A 22,421-nucleotide genomic window follows, 5' to 3' on the forward strand; every position below is an offset into this window, starting at 1 on the left:
TAGTCATTATAACCACAAATAGTTCTAAACATAAAAAACTAATATTGGCATTATATTCATTCATTTTCTGTTACAGCATAATTTCATGCACAGCTGCTTTGAAACAATGCCTGCTGTGAAAAGTGCTATACAAACAAATTTGACTTGACTTCACATTGGAATGTCAGATGGTATCGGCTTTTGGTATCTGAGCATTTTTATGAGCACGAGAAAAAGTACATGAGTGTGTATCGGACCAGATTGCGATACCAGTATTGGTATTGGGACATTCCTACTTTCAAGCATGCACAACGCATGGTTTTCCATTACTGTGATTCCGGTTGAAGTAGATTTATATTTGTGCTGCATTAAAAATGCATTAACATGTCCTCTATGATGCTTCAGATGCGCCTTCTTTGGACAAGGTATACGAATCCAATCGGACAACCAAATTTGTATTGTGGTTATCCCAGACAATAGGAGGGTTTAGGTTTAACAGCAACCACCTATCTGCCACACCTTACCTGCCCATCATCATCATCGTCATCATCGTCTTCCTCCTCAGGCTCTGGATCTTTACGTTTACTTTTTCCTCCAGATGAGCTGCCAACCTTCTCTCCTGCTGAACCCTTCTTTCTTTCCTTGGAGGAGCTTGATATCTTTTTCTTCTTCTTGCTTGGGGCATAATCACTTCCTTCACTCCCAGATTGCACCACTCTGTCCACCTCTTCTTCTTGCTCTCCAACCATTCTGATCACTTCAGGAGAGCTGACAGGAACTTCCTGCACCACAGAAACCATGAAAGGATAGATGACATGTATAAGATCTGACAGGGATGAACCCTTAAATTCACTGTTTGATCCTAAAATCATGTTTAACTGTTCTAAACATGTTTAACCTTTATGAAAAGTCCCACTTAATCAGGTGGTGGTGTAGGCTGTTTAGTGCTGGTTTGACTCTTGTCTAGCTGGCAGCCCTGCAAAGTCATGCTATTCACCAGCAAACTTTAACTGGTGAAACTGGTCGACATGTTTGGTAAATACATGCTTGTTAAAGGAATTCTGTAGTTCAGCCAAAAATTATAACTCATCATTTCCTCGTCTTAATGTCATTTCAAACTCGGTTTACATTTTTCTGAGGAACACAAACAAAGACATTTTGATGGAGATAGGATGTATGTTTGTCCACACAATCCAAGTGAATGTTGACCAAAACTTTAAAGCTCCAAAAAGTACATAAAGCATAAATGTAATCCATATGACCCCAGCAGTTTAATACAAATCTTCCGAAGCAATGATATTGATTTTTGGTGAAAACAGACCAAACTATAACACCTTTTTCATGCTGCCATTGCAGTCTTTAGGCACCATTCAAGTTTGACTACACTTCCTAGTGCTTGACACATGTGCAGAGCGCTAGATGGCACTAGGAAGTGTAAACAAGCTTGAAATTATGATCACCAAGGAGAATGTGAAAAAGGAATTATATTTTGGTTAATCCTTGCCCAAAATCAATTGGGTCACTTCAGTAAACTTGGATCAAAACACAGGAGTAATATGGATTAAGTTTATGCTGCATTTATGTCACCACTCACTTTGCATCATATTTTTTGGTGAACTATTCATTTAAGCTAGTCAAAAGTCTTGTAGGAACCTGGAACACCAATATGCTACCATCTTGATTGTGGACCGGCAATCAAAACACAACATAAACCGATCAGCCATAACATTAAAACCACCTGCCTAATTTCATTTAGGTACCCCTAGTGCTGCCAAAACAGTGCCAACCCGCATCTCAGAATAGCATTCTTCTCACCACCATTGTACAGAGAGGTTATCTGAGTTACAGTAGACTGTTGTTCGTGAAAATCCCAGAAGATCAGCAGTTACAGAAATACTCAAACCAGACCATCTTGCACCAACAATCATGTTACACTCCAAACCACTCAGATCACATTTTCTCTCCATTCTGATGGTTGATGTGAACATTAACTGAAGCTGCTGACCCATATCTGTATGATTTTATGTACTGCACTGCTGGCACACGATTGGCTGATTAGATAATCACATGGAAGATCATTGGTGCATGATGTGCTGGTTTGAGTATTTCTGTAACTGCTGATCTCCTCAGATTTTCATACACAACAATCTCTAGAATTTAATCCGAATGGTCCATCCAGTAAACGGAAGTTCTGTGGACAGAAATGCCTTGTTGATGAGAGAGGTCAACAGAGAATGACCAAACTGGTTTGAACTCACCAAGTCTACGGTAACTCGCATAGCCTCTCTGTACAATTGTGGTGCTATTCTGAGATGCATGTTGCCGCTGTTTTGGCAGAACGAGGGGGACCTACACAATATTAGGCAGGTGGTTTTAATGTAAATGGCTGATTGGTGTATGCTGGTGATAATCTATGCGTTTTTTTCTGCAGGGAGTATGAATATCAATGGCAAATAATGGTTTATGTGGGACAGTAAAGTTGAAATCAAAATCCATCTGAGCTTTTCTGCCCTGAGCTGTTTTATAGCAAATCCTTTGGTTTTGAATAGCAATTTTAAGGTCCATTCCACGGGTGTGAAAGTCATATAAAATCTTGGGCCATCTGGATGCAGGAGGTGCTCCACTAACCTCTCGGAGGGCTTTCTGTCGTTTGCTTGTCCTACTTTCACGACTTTTCTTTGCCTTCTTCTTCTTTTTGGATTTGGGAGTCTCTATCTCTGGTATCGGTTCATCTGCATCTTCATCTGTCCAAAACACAGCCAAGCATGCACACAATTGGGCATAAAACATAATTAAGCTCTTAAAGGATTAGTTTACCAAAAAATTTAAATTCTCATTATACAGTTGAAATCAGAAGTTTACATACACTTAGGATCATTAAAAAAAGAATTAACCACTCCACATATTAGCAATGTTTAGTTTTGGCAAGACACAAATAATTTTTCAACAATTGATTACAGACAGACTGTTTCACTTTTAATTGACTATATCAGAATTTCAGTTGGTCAGAAGTTTACATACACCAAGTTAGCTGTGCCTTTAAGCAGCTTGGATAATTCCAGAAAACGGTGTCAAGTCTTTAGGCAATTAGCTTCTGATAGGCTAAATCAGTCAATTGGAGGTGTACCTAAGGATGTATTTATAAGGCCTATCTACAAACTCAGTGCCTCTTCACTTGACATCATGGGAAAATCAAAAGAAAACAGTCAAGACCTCAGAAACAAAATTGTGGACCTCCACAATTCTGGCAATTTCCAAATGCCTGAAGGTACCACATTCAAACAATAGTACGCAAGTATAAACACCATGGGACCATGCAGCCATCATACCGTTCAGGAACAAGACGCATTCTGTCTGCTAGAAATTAATGTAGTTTGGTGCAAAAAGTGCAAATCAATCCCAGAACAATAGCAAAGGACCTTGTGAAGATGCTAGAGGAAACAGGGAGACATGTAGAAGTATCTACATCCACAATAAAAACAAGTCCTATTTCGACATAACCTGAAAGGCTGCTCAGCCAGGAAGGCACCAATGATCCTAAACGGTCATAAAAAATCCAGACTACAGTTTGCAAGTGCACATGGGGACAAAGATCTTACTTTTTGGAGAAATGTCCTCTTGTCTGATGAAACAAAAATGTAACTGTTTGGCCATAATGACCATAGTTATGTTTAGAGGAAAAAGGGTGAGGCTTGCAAGCCTAAGAACACCATCCCAACTGTGAAGCATGGGGGTGGCAGCATCATGTTGTGGGGGTGCTTAGATACAGGAGGGACTGGTGCACTTAACAAAATAAATGGCAGCATGAGGAAGGAAAATTATGTGGATATTTTTTTTTGTTTGTTTCTCCCCTATTTAGAATGCCCAATTCCCAATGCACTCTAAAACCTTGTGGTGCCGTAGTGACTCACCTTAATCCTGGTGGCGTAGGATGAATCTCAGTTGCCTCCGCATCTGATACCATCAACCCACGCATCTTATCACGTGGCTTGTTTAGCACGTTACTGCGGAGACATGGCGCATGTGGAGGCTTCACGCCCTGGGATTTGAACTTGCAAACTCCAGGCCCCCGTGGATATATTGAAGCAACATCTCAAGACATCAGCCAGGAAGTTAAAGCTCGGTCACAAATTGGTCTTCCAAATGGACAATGACCCCAAGCAAACTTTCAAAGTTGTGGCAAAATGGCTTAAGGACAACAAAGTCAAAGTGGCCATCATTAGAGTGGCCATCACAAAGCCCTGACCTCAGTCCGATAGAAAATTTGTGAGCAGAACTGAAAAAGCGTGTGCAAGCAAGGAGGCCTACAAACCTGACTCAGTTACACCAGTTCTGTCTGGAGGAATGGGCCAAAATTCCAGCAACTTATTGTGAGAATCTTGTGGAAGGTTACCCAAAATGTTGACCCAAGTAAAACATTTAAAGGCAATGCTACCAAATACTAACAAATTGTATGTAATCTTCTGACCCACTGGGAATGTGATGAAAGAAATTAAATCTGAAATAAATCACTCTCTCTACTATTATTCTGACATTTCACATTCTTAAAATACAGTAGTGATCCTAACTGACCTAAGACGGGGAATGTTTTCTATGATTAAATGACAGGAATTGTGAAAAACTGAGTTTAAATGTATTCAGCTAAGGTGCATATAATATAAACCTCTGACTTCAACAGTACAATCATTTACTCACACTCATGCCTTTTTAAATGTGTATGACTTACTTTCATCTGCACATCACAATCTGTAGATCCATACAATGCAATTCATTGGTGACCAAAACTTTGAGGCTCCAAAAAGCACAAAAAGACACCATTAATGGCATTGTTTTAATCCATGTCTTCACAGCAATCCAATACATTTTGGATGAAAACAAAACAAAAAAACAATTCGGTCACACTTCCTAGCGCCATCTAGCACTCTGAGCATGTCAAGCTCTAGGAAGTGTAATCAAGCTTGAAATCATGTTTGTGCCAACAGGCTACAATTGCAAGATTTACAGTGGAAACAGAGTTATATTTTGGTATACTCTCACCCTAAACCAATTTGATTGCTTTAGGAGACATGTAATAAACCACTGGAGTCTTATGGATTACTTTTATGCTGCCTTTTATGCTGTGCCTTTTAGAGCTTCAAAGTTTTGGTCAGCATTCTGTTGAATTGTATGGACCTACAGAGCTGAGATATTCTTCCAAAAATAATGTTTGTGTTCTGCAGGAGAGAGAAAGTCATACACATCTGGGATGGCATGAGGGTGATTAAATGATGCAAGAATTTGCATCAACTAACCATTTAAAGGGTTATTTCACCCAAAAATGAAAAATCTGTTGTCATTTACTCAAAACCTGAAAGACTCGCTTTCTTCCGTGGAATAAAATTAGAAAAATTAGTTTCTTAATAAAAAAAGTGAATGGTGACTAAGGCAGTCGGTTCCTAACATCTCTTTTTGTGTTCCATGGAAGAAATAAAAACTGATATGGGTTTAGAACAACATGAGTAAAGTAAATGATGACAGTTTTGACTTTTTGGGGTGAACTATATTCCCTTTAACATGATGATTACAGATAATATAATAACAATACCTTTAATTTATAATGTGCTTTTCTTACACTCAAAGCACTTCAAGATTGAATACTGTAAACACATAACATACAACAGCAACCACACATAAAACTAATATTAATAAATATTAAAAGACTATTAATATTAAAAATATTAACTTCTTAAAACAATCCAAGGGTGGGGGAGTTTCTAATAGTAAAAGGAAGAGCATTCCATAGCTTAGGGCCTCTGAAAAGGGAAAGCTCTTTCCCCCATAGATTTAAGTTTGCAGGAGGGTTGCTGAAGTGCAAATTAATTGGCAGAATGAAGAGAACGGGAGGGAGTGTAGGGTGCAACAAGACTGCAAAGATACTCTGGTGCAATACCATGAACTACTTTATATGTTAAAATTAGAGTTTTAAAATCAATACAAGCATGAATGGGAAGTCAGTGCAACTGTGAGAGCACAGGGGTAATGTGTAGACATGGTGAGGTATGTGTAAGAACACAAGCAGAGTTCTGAATATACTAAAGCCTATTTATGTTTTTTGCTGGCAGGCCAGAAAAGAGGGCATTGCAGTAATCTAGCCTAGAGGTGATAAAGGCATGTAACAAGCCTTTCTGCATCAGCCAGAGAGAGGATGGGCCTAAGTCAGGCAATGTTTTTAAGGTGTTAAAAGGCATTTTTGGAAATATTTGTAATGTGTGCATCAAATGTCAACTGAGCGTCAAAGATGACACCCAGGTTCTGCACTTGGGAGGAGAGAAACACAAGGATGTTGTCAACCATCAATTTGAGATTTAGGTCAACTGTATGTGTAGCAGCCAATGTACCATGAGCTCAGTTTTGGAACAGTTCAGCTTCAGAAAATGATGCTGCATCCAGGTACTAATTTCATGCAGACACTATGTCAGCACAGTTAAAGAGCAGTTAATATCAGGGTGTATCATCAGCATAGCAGTGACCAAGGCCATACTTCCCAATAATCTGCCCGAGGGGAAGCATATAAATTAGGGCTGTCGAGTTAACGCGTTAATTCAGTGCGTTTAATTTTACAAAAAATAACGAGTTAAAACAATTTACGCAAATAATCGCACTTCCCCTGGACCATAATAAGGAACAGTCCTGAGAAATGCAAGCTTGTAGTACCACCTACTCCAGAGGGCAGTAAGTAAAATTTCAGCTGTATGAGCAACGCGCAGTTTATACAGTGAAGAAAACACTTCAATAGGCAGAACAACACAAACATGCGTCAGGTTCTTGTGTTCAAAACACTTGAAGGACCACAAATGCGAACTAAGGGATCTCAAGATGTGTGGAAAAAAAGACTGAGTATTAAACTATATTTAACTTGAAACAGTGACCTAAACATTTTATGTTTATGATGCAACGCACCCGAGACACTACACAAGCATGTCTGACGCTGGATTGAGATGATGAAAAATTTGGAAATTACCGATAAATATTTAATCACGAATAAAATCAAAGAAATTTCCTTCAAACTTATTTATAAGTACTACCTCACTAATTATTTTCTTGTATAGAGATTTAATTGTGATGTCGATATATTCTGTACATTTTGTGGTCTGCAGGAGGAAACATTTTTTCATTTATTATGGAGATGTCCCTACTCGACTTGTTTTTGGTCTGATTTCTGCAAGATTGTTAGAGATCATATTATTCCCAGCTTTCAACTTTGTTTTGAAAACGTTTTATTCATTATTTTTAGCTATGACATGTCTCTTTATAAGGAATATTATTTGATAAATGTTCTGCTTTTGTTGGCAAAGTTTAGTATTCATAAATGTAAGTATGGTGGTTATAAACCATTAGTTTTCATTTTTAATTCAGAGGTTCAGCAATACCTAAGAACAATTTCCAATTTGAGTAACAAGAAAGCTGTAAAGTGTATTGAAATATGTAAACAATTTGATAATTTTATTAAACTGTTTATTTATTTTCCTTTTTGTTTTTGTTTGTTCTCTTTGGCTCTAGATGTAAAAGTTTTGTAAGCATTAATAAAAAAATATGTCCGACGCAGGTGTAAATTGACGGGTCCTTAAATAAGCCCTCATAATAAATCTCCAAATGATTTACAAATTCACTTGTGTAATGGATTGCTGTGAACTGTATGTCAATGATTGACTTATGATCAATAATATGGTAATAAACAATACATTGTATTCTAAAGCCACTTTTTGTATTATCTTATCAATGATTAAGAATGTAACGCATTTTAATTATCTGAATATTATTTATATATATATATATATATATATATATATATATATATATATATATATATATATATATATATATATATATATTTAAATATTTAAAGATAACTATGTATAATTATATATTGATATAAATATGTATAATCATTATATATTGAATTATTGTTAATATAAGGGGCTTTCTCAGCAAATATTTGTATATGCGATTAATCGCGATTAATTAATCGGGACACCATGTCATTAATTTGATTAAAAATTTTAATCGATTGACAGCCCTAATATAAATGCAAAATAGAGTGGGTCCCAACACTGACCCCTGTGGAACATCCTGATGCACTGGTACAGTCTCAGACTTATTATTATAATTATTAATATACAGTAACAGGTAAATGTAGATCCATTGATTAACACAGTTGTAGGCTTGTAGAATAGATTATATCAGTGCCTTCCTGTCAACGATGTGAGTGTACTGTCCAAAAATGTCAGCAGCAGAGAGAACTGGGGCATAAGACTTGAAATCATTCATTTTATAAGCGCTCTGCTGATTTGCTGTATTGCAGTACCAACGCCATTTACCAAAGCGGCCAAAAGAGGTAAGCAGAACAAATGGGTTTGACACACAATGCTAAACAATATCTCGGATGACATCATCGTTATAGTGGTACCCTTGAGATACCTAAAGGGTCACTAAAAAGGATTTATCTTTTATTTTAACAGCAGCTGTTTTCACTACAGCCTGTGTAAGGCGGCAGAATCAGGAAGTGAACACTTTTGCACGCAGGTTGCTGCTGCTGTATTACGAACTGATCTTTAAACGATTTGGCTTTATGTGTCATGCAGTAAACGTGCATTAAATAAACAATCAATGAAGAGACCGATAGTTATTAAATGACAGAAAGCTTTTTCTTAACAGACATGGCCATGTGTTGTCTGCAGATAATCCGCAGTTAATATGCATGTTTTTGGCTCATTTTGGGAGGTTATGTAACATGACGTGGTTAATGAGGGTCCAGGCTCTGCTCAGAACAGCAAGTTGGTCAGCTAAAGCAAAGTAGCTCAGCTTACCATCTCTCATGAGTCCAAAATGGTCCCTGTCGTCTTCACTCCCCGACATAATGCTTCAAGAGACGTCCGGACACTTGATAAAATAGAAATTAAAACAATAATGTATCTGTTTTTACATGCTGACACACAGAAGTGACAGGGCAGGCTAACGGTTTAAACAAAACACTTAATGATTATGACATTTCGAAACTACAACATCATCCAGGCTGTATTGTTGAAGGAGCTGGAAGTAATCGTGTCATTTCGGCTTTTTTCGTCAACTTTCTCGTTCGTTCGCGTTAAAGAAGGCTACGCTTAGCTGTCAATCAACTTAGCAACATTAGCAAACAGAAGAGTCAAGTGATCCGGCTGCAAGGAAAATGGCAGCCGTCAGGGTGAGTTGAGTTAAAGCGCTTATCTCCCTTCATTTCTGCTGCATTTACCACTTTTCAACTTTCCTCATGTAGAAATCGTACGCGGAGGTCGCGAGGCCACGGTCAAACACCATATGGCGCTTTACAAAGCGGTGTGACATACGTGAAATAGTTATCAACAATATTAGTTCGTTTGTGTAATATGTGGCGCAACAAAAAATACAGGTTTATATATTTTATTTATCTTGATAGTGGTCGGAGGTGGGTGGAAGGAATTGACTTACAGGTCAGTCGAAGGTGTAGATAGACTTAAGCGAATCCGTAAGGTTATATCGATCACATATAAATAAAAAAAATCTTTGGGCTACGTCGTCCACTCTTCTCCTCTATCTCCAGCGTCATTGACCAGAAGCGAACATCTTCACATACACACAAAGAAATTCGGTAGAGACATCCCATAATAATCCTAGGCACGCTTCCCCCTCCCTACAAGACTCACTCAACTCTGCATAGTTACTTCTCAACCTACAGACCATAATAATTCTTCCCCCCCCCCAACAATCACTACCAGCAAGTACACACTGCCTTCCCCTTTCTTGGTCCCTGCCCCCTTAGCAACCACGTTGCTATGGAGACACTGCCCCTTCCCGCCCTCTCTTGACATCCCATAATAGTCATAAGCAGGCCACTCTGACATCCCATAATAAACACAACTCCTAAAGAGAGGGAAGAAAAAAACTACACTAGTGCATGTTTTCCAGGGAAGCCACTGGCAACAGACCATAATAATCTCGGACTGTCTGTCCAAATTGCTTGGTTTTTAGTGCACCCCATGAGCGACAAAATGCATATAAGCACCTGGCTGGATATAAGGCACAGTAGTGGTGCAAAGGACTCTGGTTATCTGTCAAATGTCACAGACCCTTAATGACACTTAAACATTTTCAAAGGTGACGAAATGTCAAAGTGACTCCTATAATGAGTCTGTGTTGAGATGGGCTGTTTGAAGCAGTGTTAAGTAAACCCAGTGTAAACACTCACTTTTATGAATAGATTGTGCTGTGAGGATACCAAAAATGGAATCTCACACAATAAGCCAAGTTTAAGTTACTTACCTACACATAACAGGTTAAGCGGAATTATAAGAACTCGATCATGAGAAATCCAAGCAAATGAGAAGTGTAAAGAAATTGTGAGGCAGATATCATTGAGAACTGTGAATTAAATAGTACAGCATTGCTGGCATGACCGATAGACGTATGTTTGTACATCCATCCAGCATCATGCAGGGGGCCATCAAAAGAGTAATAGTTGTGAGAAAATAGATCTGTTTTTTAACTTGATCTTCACAAAGACAAACAAATTTTAAATGTGAATTGAACTGACCCTAATCTTGAAACACATACTTTTGAGTCCAGTAACATGCTGGTGCAACAACACAAGGTGCATCATTAGATTCAGGGCAAAACATTTATGCAATGTGGAATTATTTATGAACTGTGTTTTCTGGATGAGCCACCTGTAAATTCAGACTTGAATGCATTCAGTGTGAGCAGATTGTTTTAATGATTTGTCCGGCATCATTCGGGGCCCTGTGAATAGGGGGGCCCAAAAAAACTGCCTTCACCCATATAACTTTGAACTTTGTCCTAGGCCCCTTGAATTCAAGCGATACATCAAGCATCACAAGAGATGACATCTTAATGGTAAACACTGAATAATGTACATTTTTCAACAATGAGGTTTATGTACCAACAAACATGAACAAATATTACTATTCAATAACAATGAATTACTTTGTTTAGAGGAACATTACTTTACATGACATTAGATCAGAAGGTCCTTATGTTTCACTCGTTAAGTTTACATGCACAGTTATAAATGAGCTTAAGCAAGTGTTTGCATGTACATACTGTAACACAATGCAAAATCTAATATTTGAAGGAAGGATGTCAGCTGATGAAGTGTTAAATGCAAACCCTGCTTCACCTCTTGCAGGGCATGCGCACAATGCTGAGGCCAATTGTGGTCCGATTAATACATACTGGATGAAGCTGAGCTACAATCTCATTAAGTAGGTCTGTTTGTCCTGTCTGGTTCAAATTCAGTCAGACGATTTCAGTTGGACTAAATCATTTACATGACATTTTAAAAAATGACAAATTATTGTTTTTTTATTGTGACTGAAATCACACTTTTAAAGTGCATGCAAATGTACTGACTGTTCCCAACTGGATAGTGTGTATATTCCGATGTTTTATGAGGGAGTCTGCAGTCCTAAAGAGGCTTACAGTATTCCTCACATAGGATACAAGCATATTCTGTTAAGTTCATATACACTGAAGCTCTTTCTGTGGCATAAGTAGAAGATTGCTTTAGGTTTCACCTATTTTGCTATCTCCAGGATTCTGTGTCCTGTTCACTAGCCTGTGACAAGATTCCTGTCCTATTTCACATTGCAGTGCATGTTTCATCTCTCCTTTTCAGCGCTAGAAATGCATCAGTGCTTTAGGTGCATGCTACCCAACACACACATAAACACACATAATGTATAACCTTCTGCTTAGAGCAGATCAGTCACCATGGAGATTGGGTGATGGGTTGGTCGAGGGGGGCTTAGGTAGTCACCAATCGTGACAGACCTGGGTGGGGAGTGTCAACCTGCAGCCGCCAGCACCAGAATTACTCTATCTGACATCCCATAATATTCTCTTGAAGATCAGAGGAACATTAGCTCTGCAGACCCAGTTAACAAATTAGGTGTCTGTATGCTTTTGCTAGTAAAGGTCTAAATAAATGCCAGATTGTTTCAGGTGATAACCCATATCTACCCTCCAACAAGTACATAGACACATACACTAACATCAACTTCCTCTTATCAAAGGAGCAGTGAGGACATCCAGTGGTGAGGTGGATGGATGAGACCGTCGCAAACAAAGAAATACCAATTTCCAACATGAAGATTTCAGTTTTGTTCCCAAAGACCAGTGCAGTTATCACGTAAACATGCAAACACACTGAAGCACATAATTAGAGAATGTTGCTTTTGCATTCCTTTAGTCCTTTCAGAACATTGTTTTGTTCTTGTGATATTGTGTTGGGTGGTGGAGGAATTGGTTGATAGGAGGGCTGTCATTTTTATCCCATAATATCCTCTCAGTGGTCAGCAGTAACCCAGGGCAAGCCTGGATGAGGTCAACAAGCCATCCAATAATAATCGGTGTGTGCTGTCCTGTTGTGCTCTTGCAGCGCAAATGCATGCATGCATTTCCTCCATTACACATTCTGAGATGCATACAGATTTTTTTATTTTGTATAAATGTGTGTGTATATACAGTACAGTAAACTCTATATAGCTCATTAAATTTATATATATTTGGTTCATTAAATGAAGCTTAATATTGTCTTTGTGTTTGTTTTTGAGTTGTCACAGTGTGCAATAGACTGGCTATTTTTTTACACAATGAATATAGGATGTATTTGACCAAAATTCCCATTATCTTCAGCAAGATGACTAACACTACATTACTGCTTGGGAGTTGTGACAGACGCAGGTAATCACATAATCTCTCTCTCTCTCTCTCTCTCTCTCTCTCTCTCAAACACACACACGTCCTTGTTTCTCCAATAACTTGTTAGATACAGTCCAAGCTGTAATGTCTAATTATGAAGTGACATTTTTTAATCAGTTACAGAGGCTTGTGCGTATCTTTTATACTAGCAATGGCAGATCATGATCCGTGGCATAAGAAAGTAGTTCCATGCACAAATGTGCTGTTTGTTTTTTTTCCCCCAGGAGATCAGCAGTTACAGAACTACTCAAATCAGTCTGGCACCAACAATCACCCATGCGATTATCTAATTAGCCAATCGTGTGGCAGCAGTGCTGTACATAAATTCATGCAGATATGGGACAGGAGCTTCAGTTAATGTTCAAATCAACCATCAGAATGGGGTGAAAATTTTCCGGTGATTTTCACACACAACAGTCTTTAGAATTTACTCAGAAAAAACAAAAACATCCAGTGAACAGCAGTTCTGTGGACGGCAATGCCTTGTTGATGAGAGGGGTTAACAGAGAATGGCCATACTGGTTTGAACTGACAAAGTCTACGGTAACTCACATAGCCTCTCTACAATTGTGGTGAGGAGAACATCATCTCAGAATACTATTATGAGATGCGGGTTAGTGCTGTTTTGGCGGCATGAGGGGGACCTTCACAATATTAGGCAGGTGGTTTTAATGTTGTGGCTGATAGGTGTGTGTGTGTGTATATATATATATATATATATATATATATATGATCAAATATTTAAGTGTATTTGTATGTATGATGAACAAATTTAGGGGAGAAAATGCTGCATCATTCTGCTCCAATGTTCCAATTCCTGCCTTAAATTTTGCCTTTTCTAATTTAATAAAATGTTTTCATTACAAATTATATAGTCAGAATAACCATTTGAGTTAAAAATTAAATTGAATGATTAAAATTTTCTTATTATTTGGTATGCCCCCCTTTTGTTTTAATGACAACATGCAATTGAGACGGTATAGTCTCCACAATTTGTGTAAAACCTGTTGATCCGTTAAATAAACAGGCATCCAAATTACATCCTGTAAAGCCTGAAACATGATCAGCAAAAATTTTTACACTCAATTTCTGGCAACCACAGCTGCCGGTATTTTACTGTAAATTTAACAGATTCCTTTGTATCTTATTTTGGCTGTCTTTTGCCTTTTGTTGTATCTCCAGTCCTGTGAATCATTATAGTCCCTGCAATTGGGTTCAACGCATCTTGTGTGTCTGTCAGCTGTCTGACATACACGTACAAAGGCCTAATAATTTTTCATCATAGAATCTCCAGATAATCTGGATTTCTCATATAATCAGTAACAGTCTCAAAAGGTGTAAGTAATTTTTGGGTCACAGTACAGCACAGGTGTTCACTTAAACCCCATGTTAAATCATACTAAACAACCACAGTTAGCTACTGTGACATCTCAAATGAGAAGGTAAAACAGATTCCGACAGATGGAACACTATAAATATAAGAGATTTTATTTAGGCGCTGGTGTAAGTGGATAGAGAGATGAGAAGAGAGGCGCCAGACATGACATAGGGGTGCAGGTCACCATGGCGTTGTCAGGGGAGACAGTGTAAGGCGTCACTGCAAATGACGGCAGGACACAGAGAGAATACGACAAGAAAAGGGGTGAAAAGGTGCAAGAGAGAGAGATAGGTGGCACTGCTCAAATGGAGGGTAAGGCAGTGAATCTGTAAAGGGGCACATTTATTTATTTGCTTGTTGAGGTGCAGAAGGGTTCAGTGGTAAAGACAGACTTGTTTAAGAGATATAGTCAAGTAAACATGATTCTGTAACCTTTCCACAAGATCTACAACTGTACAGATACTAAGAAAATGGAATGTCAAAAAGAAGAAGTCTGAAATGAAATTAAGTTTTATAAGAATACCAAATACTGACCATCTTAACCACCATTCATTTCCATTGTATGGGAAAAAAGACATAATGAAAGTGATTGGTGACCATTAGTTAGCTAATAGTCCCTAACATTATGACTAAGATCTCCTTTTGTGTTCTGCTGAAGAAGATCTAATGGGTTTGGAATGATATGAGTGAAAATTATGACAGAAATCTGATATTTGGTGAACTATTCTTTAAATTCAGTTTTTAAACCGTTTGAAAGAAAAACAATGCTTAATTTTACAAATGAAATTAGTTATTTGTAGGGCTTCATAGTGCTTGTTATGCACGCTTATGATAATGTGAAATCGTCAAAATAGAAACATCAATATTGTCACCAAAGAATTTATTTAAAAAATAAATGAAAAAGTGTTTATTTATATGGAGCCACAAATCCTGTTTTTAGAGCCATTAAATACATGATATTGTCCTCTCCCTCTCTCTCTCTCTCTCTCTTTCTCTCTCTCTGGTGATTTATATGCCTCAGTTCTAATATTTGTCAGCACTGTTTTCTTCTCCTTGTCTAAATGTCATCCCTTCTTCAAAGACAATATGGAGAAAGAAGGAGCAGGGCAGTGGGAGGAAAGAAAGGGGAGGGGTACACATAAAAAAGAGCAACAAAAGTTTGGGAAAATTAAACATTAGGTAAGACACGTTCACATAGGCCCGTTTCGGCACAGGTTGTTGCCTTCCCCTGCTGTGTTTATCTATCAGGTTATTTATTGTAAAGGCACATAAGTCTTTTGTGATGGTCTCAGGATTTAAGGGCAACATTTTCTGATGCACGCTTCACTGATACTAACAGATACTCAAGTCACATGCATTCAGGAAAGAAATTCCCTCCCTCTTTCGCTCACCTCTCTCTCTCTCACACACACACACACACACACTCATTAGCAGATGTATGCATTTAGACAGTGATTTGGCACTTGTCTTTTGGACACTTGCCCTCTTATTGACGCATACACAAATACAAACACACATCCAAGTGCATTAGCATTTGTACAATCCCACGATTTGAGGTAACCATGTAGGACTCAGCAGTCGTCATTAAGGAGAGGTCACATATTACGTCCAGAGTAAATTGGACAATGAGTGCAAGCTCATCCCTCAACGTTTATGTACTAGGGTCAAACCTTCATCACTCCCCTCCCTGATCTCTCCAACCCACCCACCCTCTATTCATCCTTCCTTTATAACCCCACAGCCATCACTTCATCCACACTTATCTGTTTTTTTTTACCTTTGGATTGCTTTCATTTTGGTGGACATATTGGATTATGGATTGAAATGGGATCTTTTTTCCACTAAACTGATGTCTGAGTGGAGTTGAAGTGCTTTGTTAGGATAACATTCAATCATTGCGATATTTTTGAGATAAACATTTTTTGGCTTTTTTGTTAATTGGGACCAGGGATAGCTGTTTATTAGAGAACTGTATGTTTTCAGTCACTAATGGGATATTACCATGGGATTATGAAGAGATTGTAATCATTTAGCTATGTAATTAATACATTTATTTTTTCCTGCTCTGGTTCTTTTTATTTGATAATTTTTCAATATGGATGAAAATGACATAAGATGAATCTCATTCTCTGTGACAACAAGATTGCAGTTTAGAGGCATTTTATCTTCAAAACAGAAGTGGAAATAATTTCAATTAATCAGATTCATGATAAACTGGAATTAGGATATTACTACTTGATTTGAGAGGTTCACCGACAGGAACAATTTTAACCATTTTTGGACTTCAAATTGGTAAACATGTATTACCCCTCTTTTACCTTTTGTAGTGACCGACTGACTGAGATTTATTAGATATAAAATATCAAACATTTATATTAACGGATAACCATTTGTTGACTATCTGTTCTGCTCATTAAGCAACTAAACTGTTTTCTGCTGATAGAACTGTGATTACGTCATAAATCTCTGAATATGTATGCTAAATGCTAAAAAATTACACAGAAAACAAAAAATGAAGTAGAAGTGTTTTAAGTTTGATGTAATAACACATTAATAATAAATGGTATATTTATAAATATAATTAATAATATAATATTAAAATAAGTTTTATTCTATCATTTAATAATTGAAAAAGTAATTTAGTTGCTTTTTTATTGATTTCAACAGATATGAGGGGAACAACCCCAACGTAACAGGGACAACAGTAAAATTTAAAGAAACAGATAACCACTAATTCAGAGGCAGACAGGTAGACAGACAGACAGACAATCTGATGCCAACTGTGTCCTCTGTGACTCTCACGGGACAACTCCTCCTGCTGTTGCTATGGGCAACCCACCTCACCATGGCAACCAATTGGCTGTAAGTTGGCTTTTGTGAAAGTGTTTGTTATGCCATAACTTTTAAAAGATAGAGACATGGCTCTTTCTCTCACACTTTCTTGGTTCCTTTGTGTTTACTCTAACATTCTTAAAGGGACAGTTCACCCAAAAATGAAAATTCTCTCATCATTTACTCAACCTAATTTTGTTCCAAACTCTCATGGCTTTCTTTCTTCCATGGAAGACAAAAGGAGATGTTAGGCAGTGCATTATTTTCAGTCACCATTCACTTTCATTGCAGTTTCCCCCATTAAATGAAAGTAAAAAATGACTGCGGCTGCCTCCTTTAAGTTTTCCTCCCTTTGTTTTTTTTTACATTTCTGGTATACCTCAACATCCAAAATATTTTCATATTTTTTACTGCATTATGTCATACCTCTCTCTGTAGCTCTCTGGCACGTTTGCCACGCTCTCGTCCTGTGTCTGGTGCAGGACTATGTGGCCATCTGAGGGGGTTGTCGCCAGGCCAGGTTGGGGTGTGCCGTGCACGGGGGGAGGTCATGGAGTCTGTGCGAAAGGCTGCCGAGATGGTCATAGAGGAGGTGAGAAGGCCCGGAACACAATGACTCTCAATTTTGTGAGCATTCTGCCATTTATTTTAATAGGATTTTCTGATTATGCCATGGACATGATGGGGTCAGAAAATAATTACCAAGTCAAATAATACAATGAGATTCACATTGATCTGGCATTTATCCCATTTACTGTAAATCCCATTTAAACCTTGAAGGAAACAGCAAGTTTTAAGATTTTGATAATATCTGATATTCTGTAAATGTATGTAATGTAAAATAAAGAAATATTTAAGATTCTGCACTTTTTCTAGTTGACTAATCACATGAATGCAAATTTGTGACTGACCAAATTAACTCCTTTGAACTAAAGATCAAATTTCCTTGCTTCCATTGAAGCACACAAGATGTTATTCAGAATATTAGCAAATCATACTCGGATAACATGGATCATCAGGTTTTGCACAAACTTGTGGAGTTCATATCAGTTCAAGTGCATGCTTTTGTAAAAGCAAACTGGGGACAAATTAATTTGCATTTTTCAATTAAACGTTTTAAAATATAACAAAGTGTCTGTCTGCTTTCCTCACTCTAGTGACAGTTCTTCTGGCACCGCTGCTCCCCATCTACACCTTTCTATTTCATAATGCCTATTTCTTTATAATTAAAAAAATCTCTTTCTATTCCTATTACCTTAGATAATTATAAAATCATTCAATTTGCCAGTCTCAATCTGTTAGCAAGTGGTCTATGTATACTACACATTTGAACTCTGACATCAGGCTGTTTGTTGTGTTTCCATTCCTTTAGTGCCAGCATCAGTTCCGAAACAGGCGGTGGAACTGTTCCACCACCACCCGTGGGATCAATGTGTTTGGACGAGTCATGAACCAAGGTTACAACATGAACCATGCATCACACAACAGGACATAATATATCCATTATGTTATCTTACAACTTCACAAATACAACATAACCTTGAAACTGTAACATGGTACAGTCATGCCTCACATTTTGGAATGTACAGAACACTTTAGCATAGCATTGGCAGCAAATAATAATGAATACCTTGGAAAATGGTCTTATTTGTATTACCAACTACACAACCACAGGCCATACATTTTGACTCATAGTTCTAGTTCTATCACCTGCTAGGTTTATGTATCTCCTCAGGTACCCGTGAGGCGGCCTTTGTCCACTCTCTTTCGTCAGCAGCGGTTGCCATGGCAGTGACTCAGGGCTGCAGCCGGGGAGAGCTGGAGAGATGCGGCTGTGACCGAAAGGTCAGGGGAGTCAGCCCAGAAGGTGAGAAAAGAAAAATCTCAATAACAAAACCACACAAATGATTATAAACCAAACATATGCCTCTCTTCCGCCCTTTCACTCCCTTAAGGTTTCCAGTGGTCAGGCTGCTCTGATAATCTGTCCTATGGTGTTGCATTCTCTCAGACCTTTGTGGACGAGCCTGAGAGAGCTAAAGGCATGTCATCAGGGCGACCACTAATGAACATTCACAATAATGAAGCAGGACGAAAGGCAAGAGATAAGAAATTATAGTTTTGGTAACACATTAAAATAAGGTTCCATTTGTTAACATTAGTTAACATAAACTAATAATGAACAATAATTTTACAGAATTTGTAATCTAAAATATATATATATATATATATATATATATATATATATATATATATATATATATATATATATATATATATATATGTATATATATATATTTTTTTGTTCATTGTTAGTTTGTGATACCTAATGCATTTACTAATGTTAACAAATGTAGCCTTATTATTACTGTAAAGTGCTACCATAGATTTTATATGTGCAACTATGTGCAAACTGTCGAATCCTCACTCTTAATTTTCATGTTTTTTCTCTTTTCTTATTCAGGCTATCCTCCATAACATGCAGGTGGAGTGTAAGTGTCATGGCGTTTCCGGGTCCTGTGAGCTCAGAACCTGCTGGAAGGTCATGCCCCCTTTCCGCCGGGTTGGTTCTGTGCTGAAAGAGCGTTTTGATGGGGCCACAGAGGTATGTTCCTTGTGCAACCAATATGCATGCAAGTTTATCATCTCTCGTGTTAAAGGGGGCATACTGTTGATTAGAGGACAAACCTTCAAATATCCTCAAAAAGCAGTACAAAATCATGTTCTGCATAATTATCCAAAAAGATAAAGAAGATAGTTGCTGCCATTTTTAATGGATCACTTGTGTGTCTAGACGGGTCCATACAGAATCACCTTTGTAAGCCTCTTTACATCACAATGGCTTTGTACCAAAACCAAACTGCCTACTGCCTAAATGGGTACTAGCATAATGGAACCTCATACAGTAAGTGACTGATTTGGAATGCTCTAAACTGGCAACAACTCTGTGTGCCACACAGGACACTGGACACTGCATGGTGCAAGCATGTTGCTAAGCTAATAACGTGATATTCTAAGCATTAGAACACATTCAAATTTTGGCTAAAATAGTCAATTTTTATATTAGTTTTTGGCCACAACAAGATACTTTAAAAAGTAGCACAATAATGCTGCCCATCTTTCCGGACAGCCTTTGCAGTTGGAGACCACCCCTCGCAATGCTGCTTTTGGAGATAGTTCACTAGGATTAGGAGCAAAGCAAATGTGTCATGAAAATGATTGTGGTGTATATACTGGTAATCACTTGAATAGGGTAAAGTTTCATGCCCAGCTTTTCTGCTTAGGTAAAGCTTACACGTGTGGGCTCTCGCACAGCTCTGCTTCCACGGGACCCCCAAGTGAAGCCACCAGCCACACGGGATCTGGTCTACCTGGGTCCTTCACCAGATTTCTGCCATTTAGACCCAGACAATGGCATCCCTGGCACTGCAGGACGACGCTGTAATGGTAAAAGTTTCAAATCAGCCAACAGAATCGCTAACCAAAATAAACAAATGTAAATAATGATCTCTTATGTTCTGCTACATCTACTAAATTCACTTTTGATCTGGCAGAGGAACACTTAAAATCAACTTGAAATTAAAATTGACCTCATTTACTTTTTTAGTGCATGTTCCAGGTCTTGTAATGTGTGATTCATTCACCTGTGAATGTTATTCCATTCCATTTATTTCTTTATTTTGTTGGTCTTTGTAATCTTTAATCTAAATGTAATAAATTTGATCTTAATCTGCACAACTTTCTTTTTCCGCTGATGTCACCTAGGCCGCATAAACTTTTGGATAATGTTAACCAATAGCCTTACAGCTTTTTAGATATTGTTTTAGCAAATGTGCATTCAGGTCTAGCTCCATTTATTATGAGCCCCATTCTACATCTGGTAATCAATTCCCGATGGATATATTCTGTTTTATCATAAATATGTCAATCTACAACAGATAGACAGGGTTTCCCATTGACTTTTATATTTATTATTCATTGCCTGTCTTCTCTAAAATTCCTGTTGTCTCTTGCTGTCTGTAGGAACCTCAAGGTTGGCACCAGATAGTTGTGAACTGTTATGTTGTGGCCCAGGGTTTCGTGCGGGCCGTGCAGAGGTGGTACAGCGCTGCTCCTGTAAATTCTCCTGGTGCTGCTCAGTTCGCTGCCAGCAGTGTAAGAACACAGTGCTCATACACACCTGCCGAGAATGAGACACGTACCTGGAAAAAACGCACATCATCTCAAATCAGAACCAGATCCATCTCTCCTAGATCAACAGTGCGATATCACACACCTATATCTCATGCCAGCCTGCACTAATATATGCTAACTTGCCTCTTGTCAATTCCAGTTACTTGCAAAACAGACTCCCAATTATCAATGAAATCAAGGATTTGCCTAATAATGGTGATTAAGCAGATATCCTTTTCAATATACTCCATGTGAACTTATGGCTGTGAACAACAGCAGAACAACCCTCAAGATTGTTTATGGAATAGTGTTACCCAAAAATGAAAATTCTCAAAAGCATTTGGCTTTCCTCCTTCCGTTGAACACAAAAGTAGCTTAGAATGACAGTCTCAGTCACCGTTAACTTTCAAGAAGATGCAATGAGAGTGTATGGTGACGGAGGTAAACATTCTGCCTAGCATTTCCTTTTGTGTTTCACACAAGTGCGTGTTCTGTATAACATTGAAACAAGAGTCAGTAACTGAGGACAGAATTCTCCTTTTTATTATATGACCTTGCACTAGATCATGACAAGCTAACAGTACAAAAATGGCAATTAAATCATCTTATAGTTAATTCAGACATATTTAATAATCATTCATTTACAAGTTCAGATTAGTAGGACTTTTATTCAGTTGAATTAAATGTTGGCTATATTTGTTCATCAGTTGGGAAGCTTTGAGATGGAAATAAGGTGTGTGGGATGGTAAAATATTATTATGTTTCAATGTATAAATGGGATTCTTTTAGTACATCAGATCAATTGGAACACAGAACTATAACATTTCCTTATATGATCAATTACACAACTATTTACTTTCTCAGACAACGCTCTTAAAGCTGAGATTAACCCCAGAATAACAGAAGAATAACGTTAGTATTGTCTACAAGGCCTTCAGAATATAGTGTTATACCCTAATAAAAGGTTCCTCTTTTCCCATTTATATATATATTAATTTTGCTGATTGTGTTTATTTATTTGAGTCTGTTATGCCTGTATGACATTATGGAAAATTCAACCAACATACTCGACCTGCTTCATTTACCAGCTGTTTGTTTTGGCTTTTCCTATTATTCCTTTTTCCCATAGTGGCTCTTCTCATTTTCTATAATATTTACTGTCTAGTAAATTAAAGTGTTTTTCATCTCAAATGTTGCAATGTATTGGAACATTTTTCAATGTCTTCTGTTCTGTTTGCCAGCTGATACACACCACACAACCAGGTATGCAAATACAATGAATAAGCAG

At 37.8% G+C, this 22,421-nt stretch overlaps 2 protein-coding genes across 4 annotated transcripts in view; one reads left to right on the forward strand and one right to left on the reverse strand.

Moving 5' to 3' along the window:
• LOC127657595 (chromodomain-helicase-DNA-binding protein 4-like) overlaps positions 1-9,705 on the reverse strand; it is a 40,202-nt gene extending 30,497 nt beyond the window's left edge. For all 3 annotated transcript variants that reach the window (XM_052146456.1, XM_052146454.1, XM_052146455.1), the window contains exons 1-4: positions 9,463-9,705; positions 8,826-8,898; positions 2,608-2,723; positions 504-761 (exon numbers count right to left, since the gene is read on the reverse strand). In XM_052146456.1, the coding sequence (XP_052002416.1) occupies positions 504-761; positions 2,608-2,723; positions 8,826-8,874 (423 nt within the window). In that variant the 5' untranslated portion in view covers positions 8,875-8,898; positions 9,463-9,705. The remainder of the gene's footprint in view (positions 1-503; positions 762-2,607; positions 2,724-8,825; positions 8,899-9,462) is intronic.
• Positions 9,706-16,780: 7,075 nt separating this feature from the next.
• On the forward strand, positions 16,781-22,307 carry LOC127657596 (protein Wnt-4-like). The gene is made up of 8 exons (XM_052146457.1): positions 16,781-16,990; positions 17,399-17,552; positions 18,333-18,417; positions 18,696-18,827; positions 18,916-19,058; positions 19,425-19,565; positions 20,245-20,407; positions 20,984-22,307. The coding sequence occupies exons 1-8, from the start codon at positions 16,902-16,904 to the stop codon at positions 21,151-21,153; spliced, it is 1,077 nt and encodes a 358-aa protein (XP_052002417.1). The 5' UTR covers positions 16,781-16,901; the 3' UTR covers positions 21,154-22,307.
• Positions 22,308-22,421: the final 114 nt, after the last annotated feature.

The sequence above is a fragment of the Xyrauchen texanus genome, chromosome 17 (assembly GCF_025860055.1).
Source record: "Xyrauchen texanus isolate HMW12.3.18 chromosome 17, RBS_HiC_50CHRs, whole genome shotgun sequence".
NCBI classification, from domain to species: domain Eukaryota; kingdom Metazoa; phylum Chordata; class Actinopteri; order Cypriniformes; family Catostomidae; genus Xyrauchen; species Xyrauchen texanus.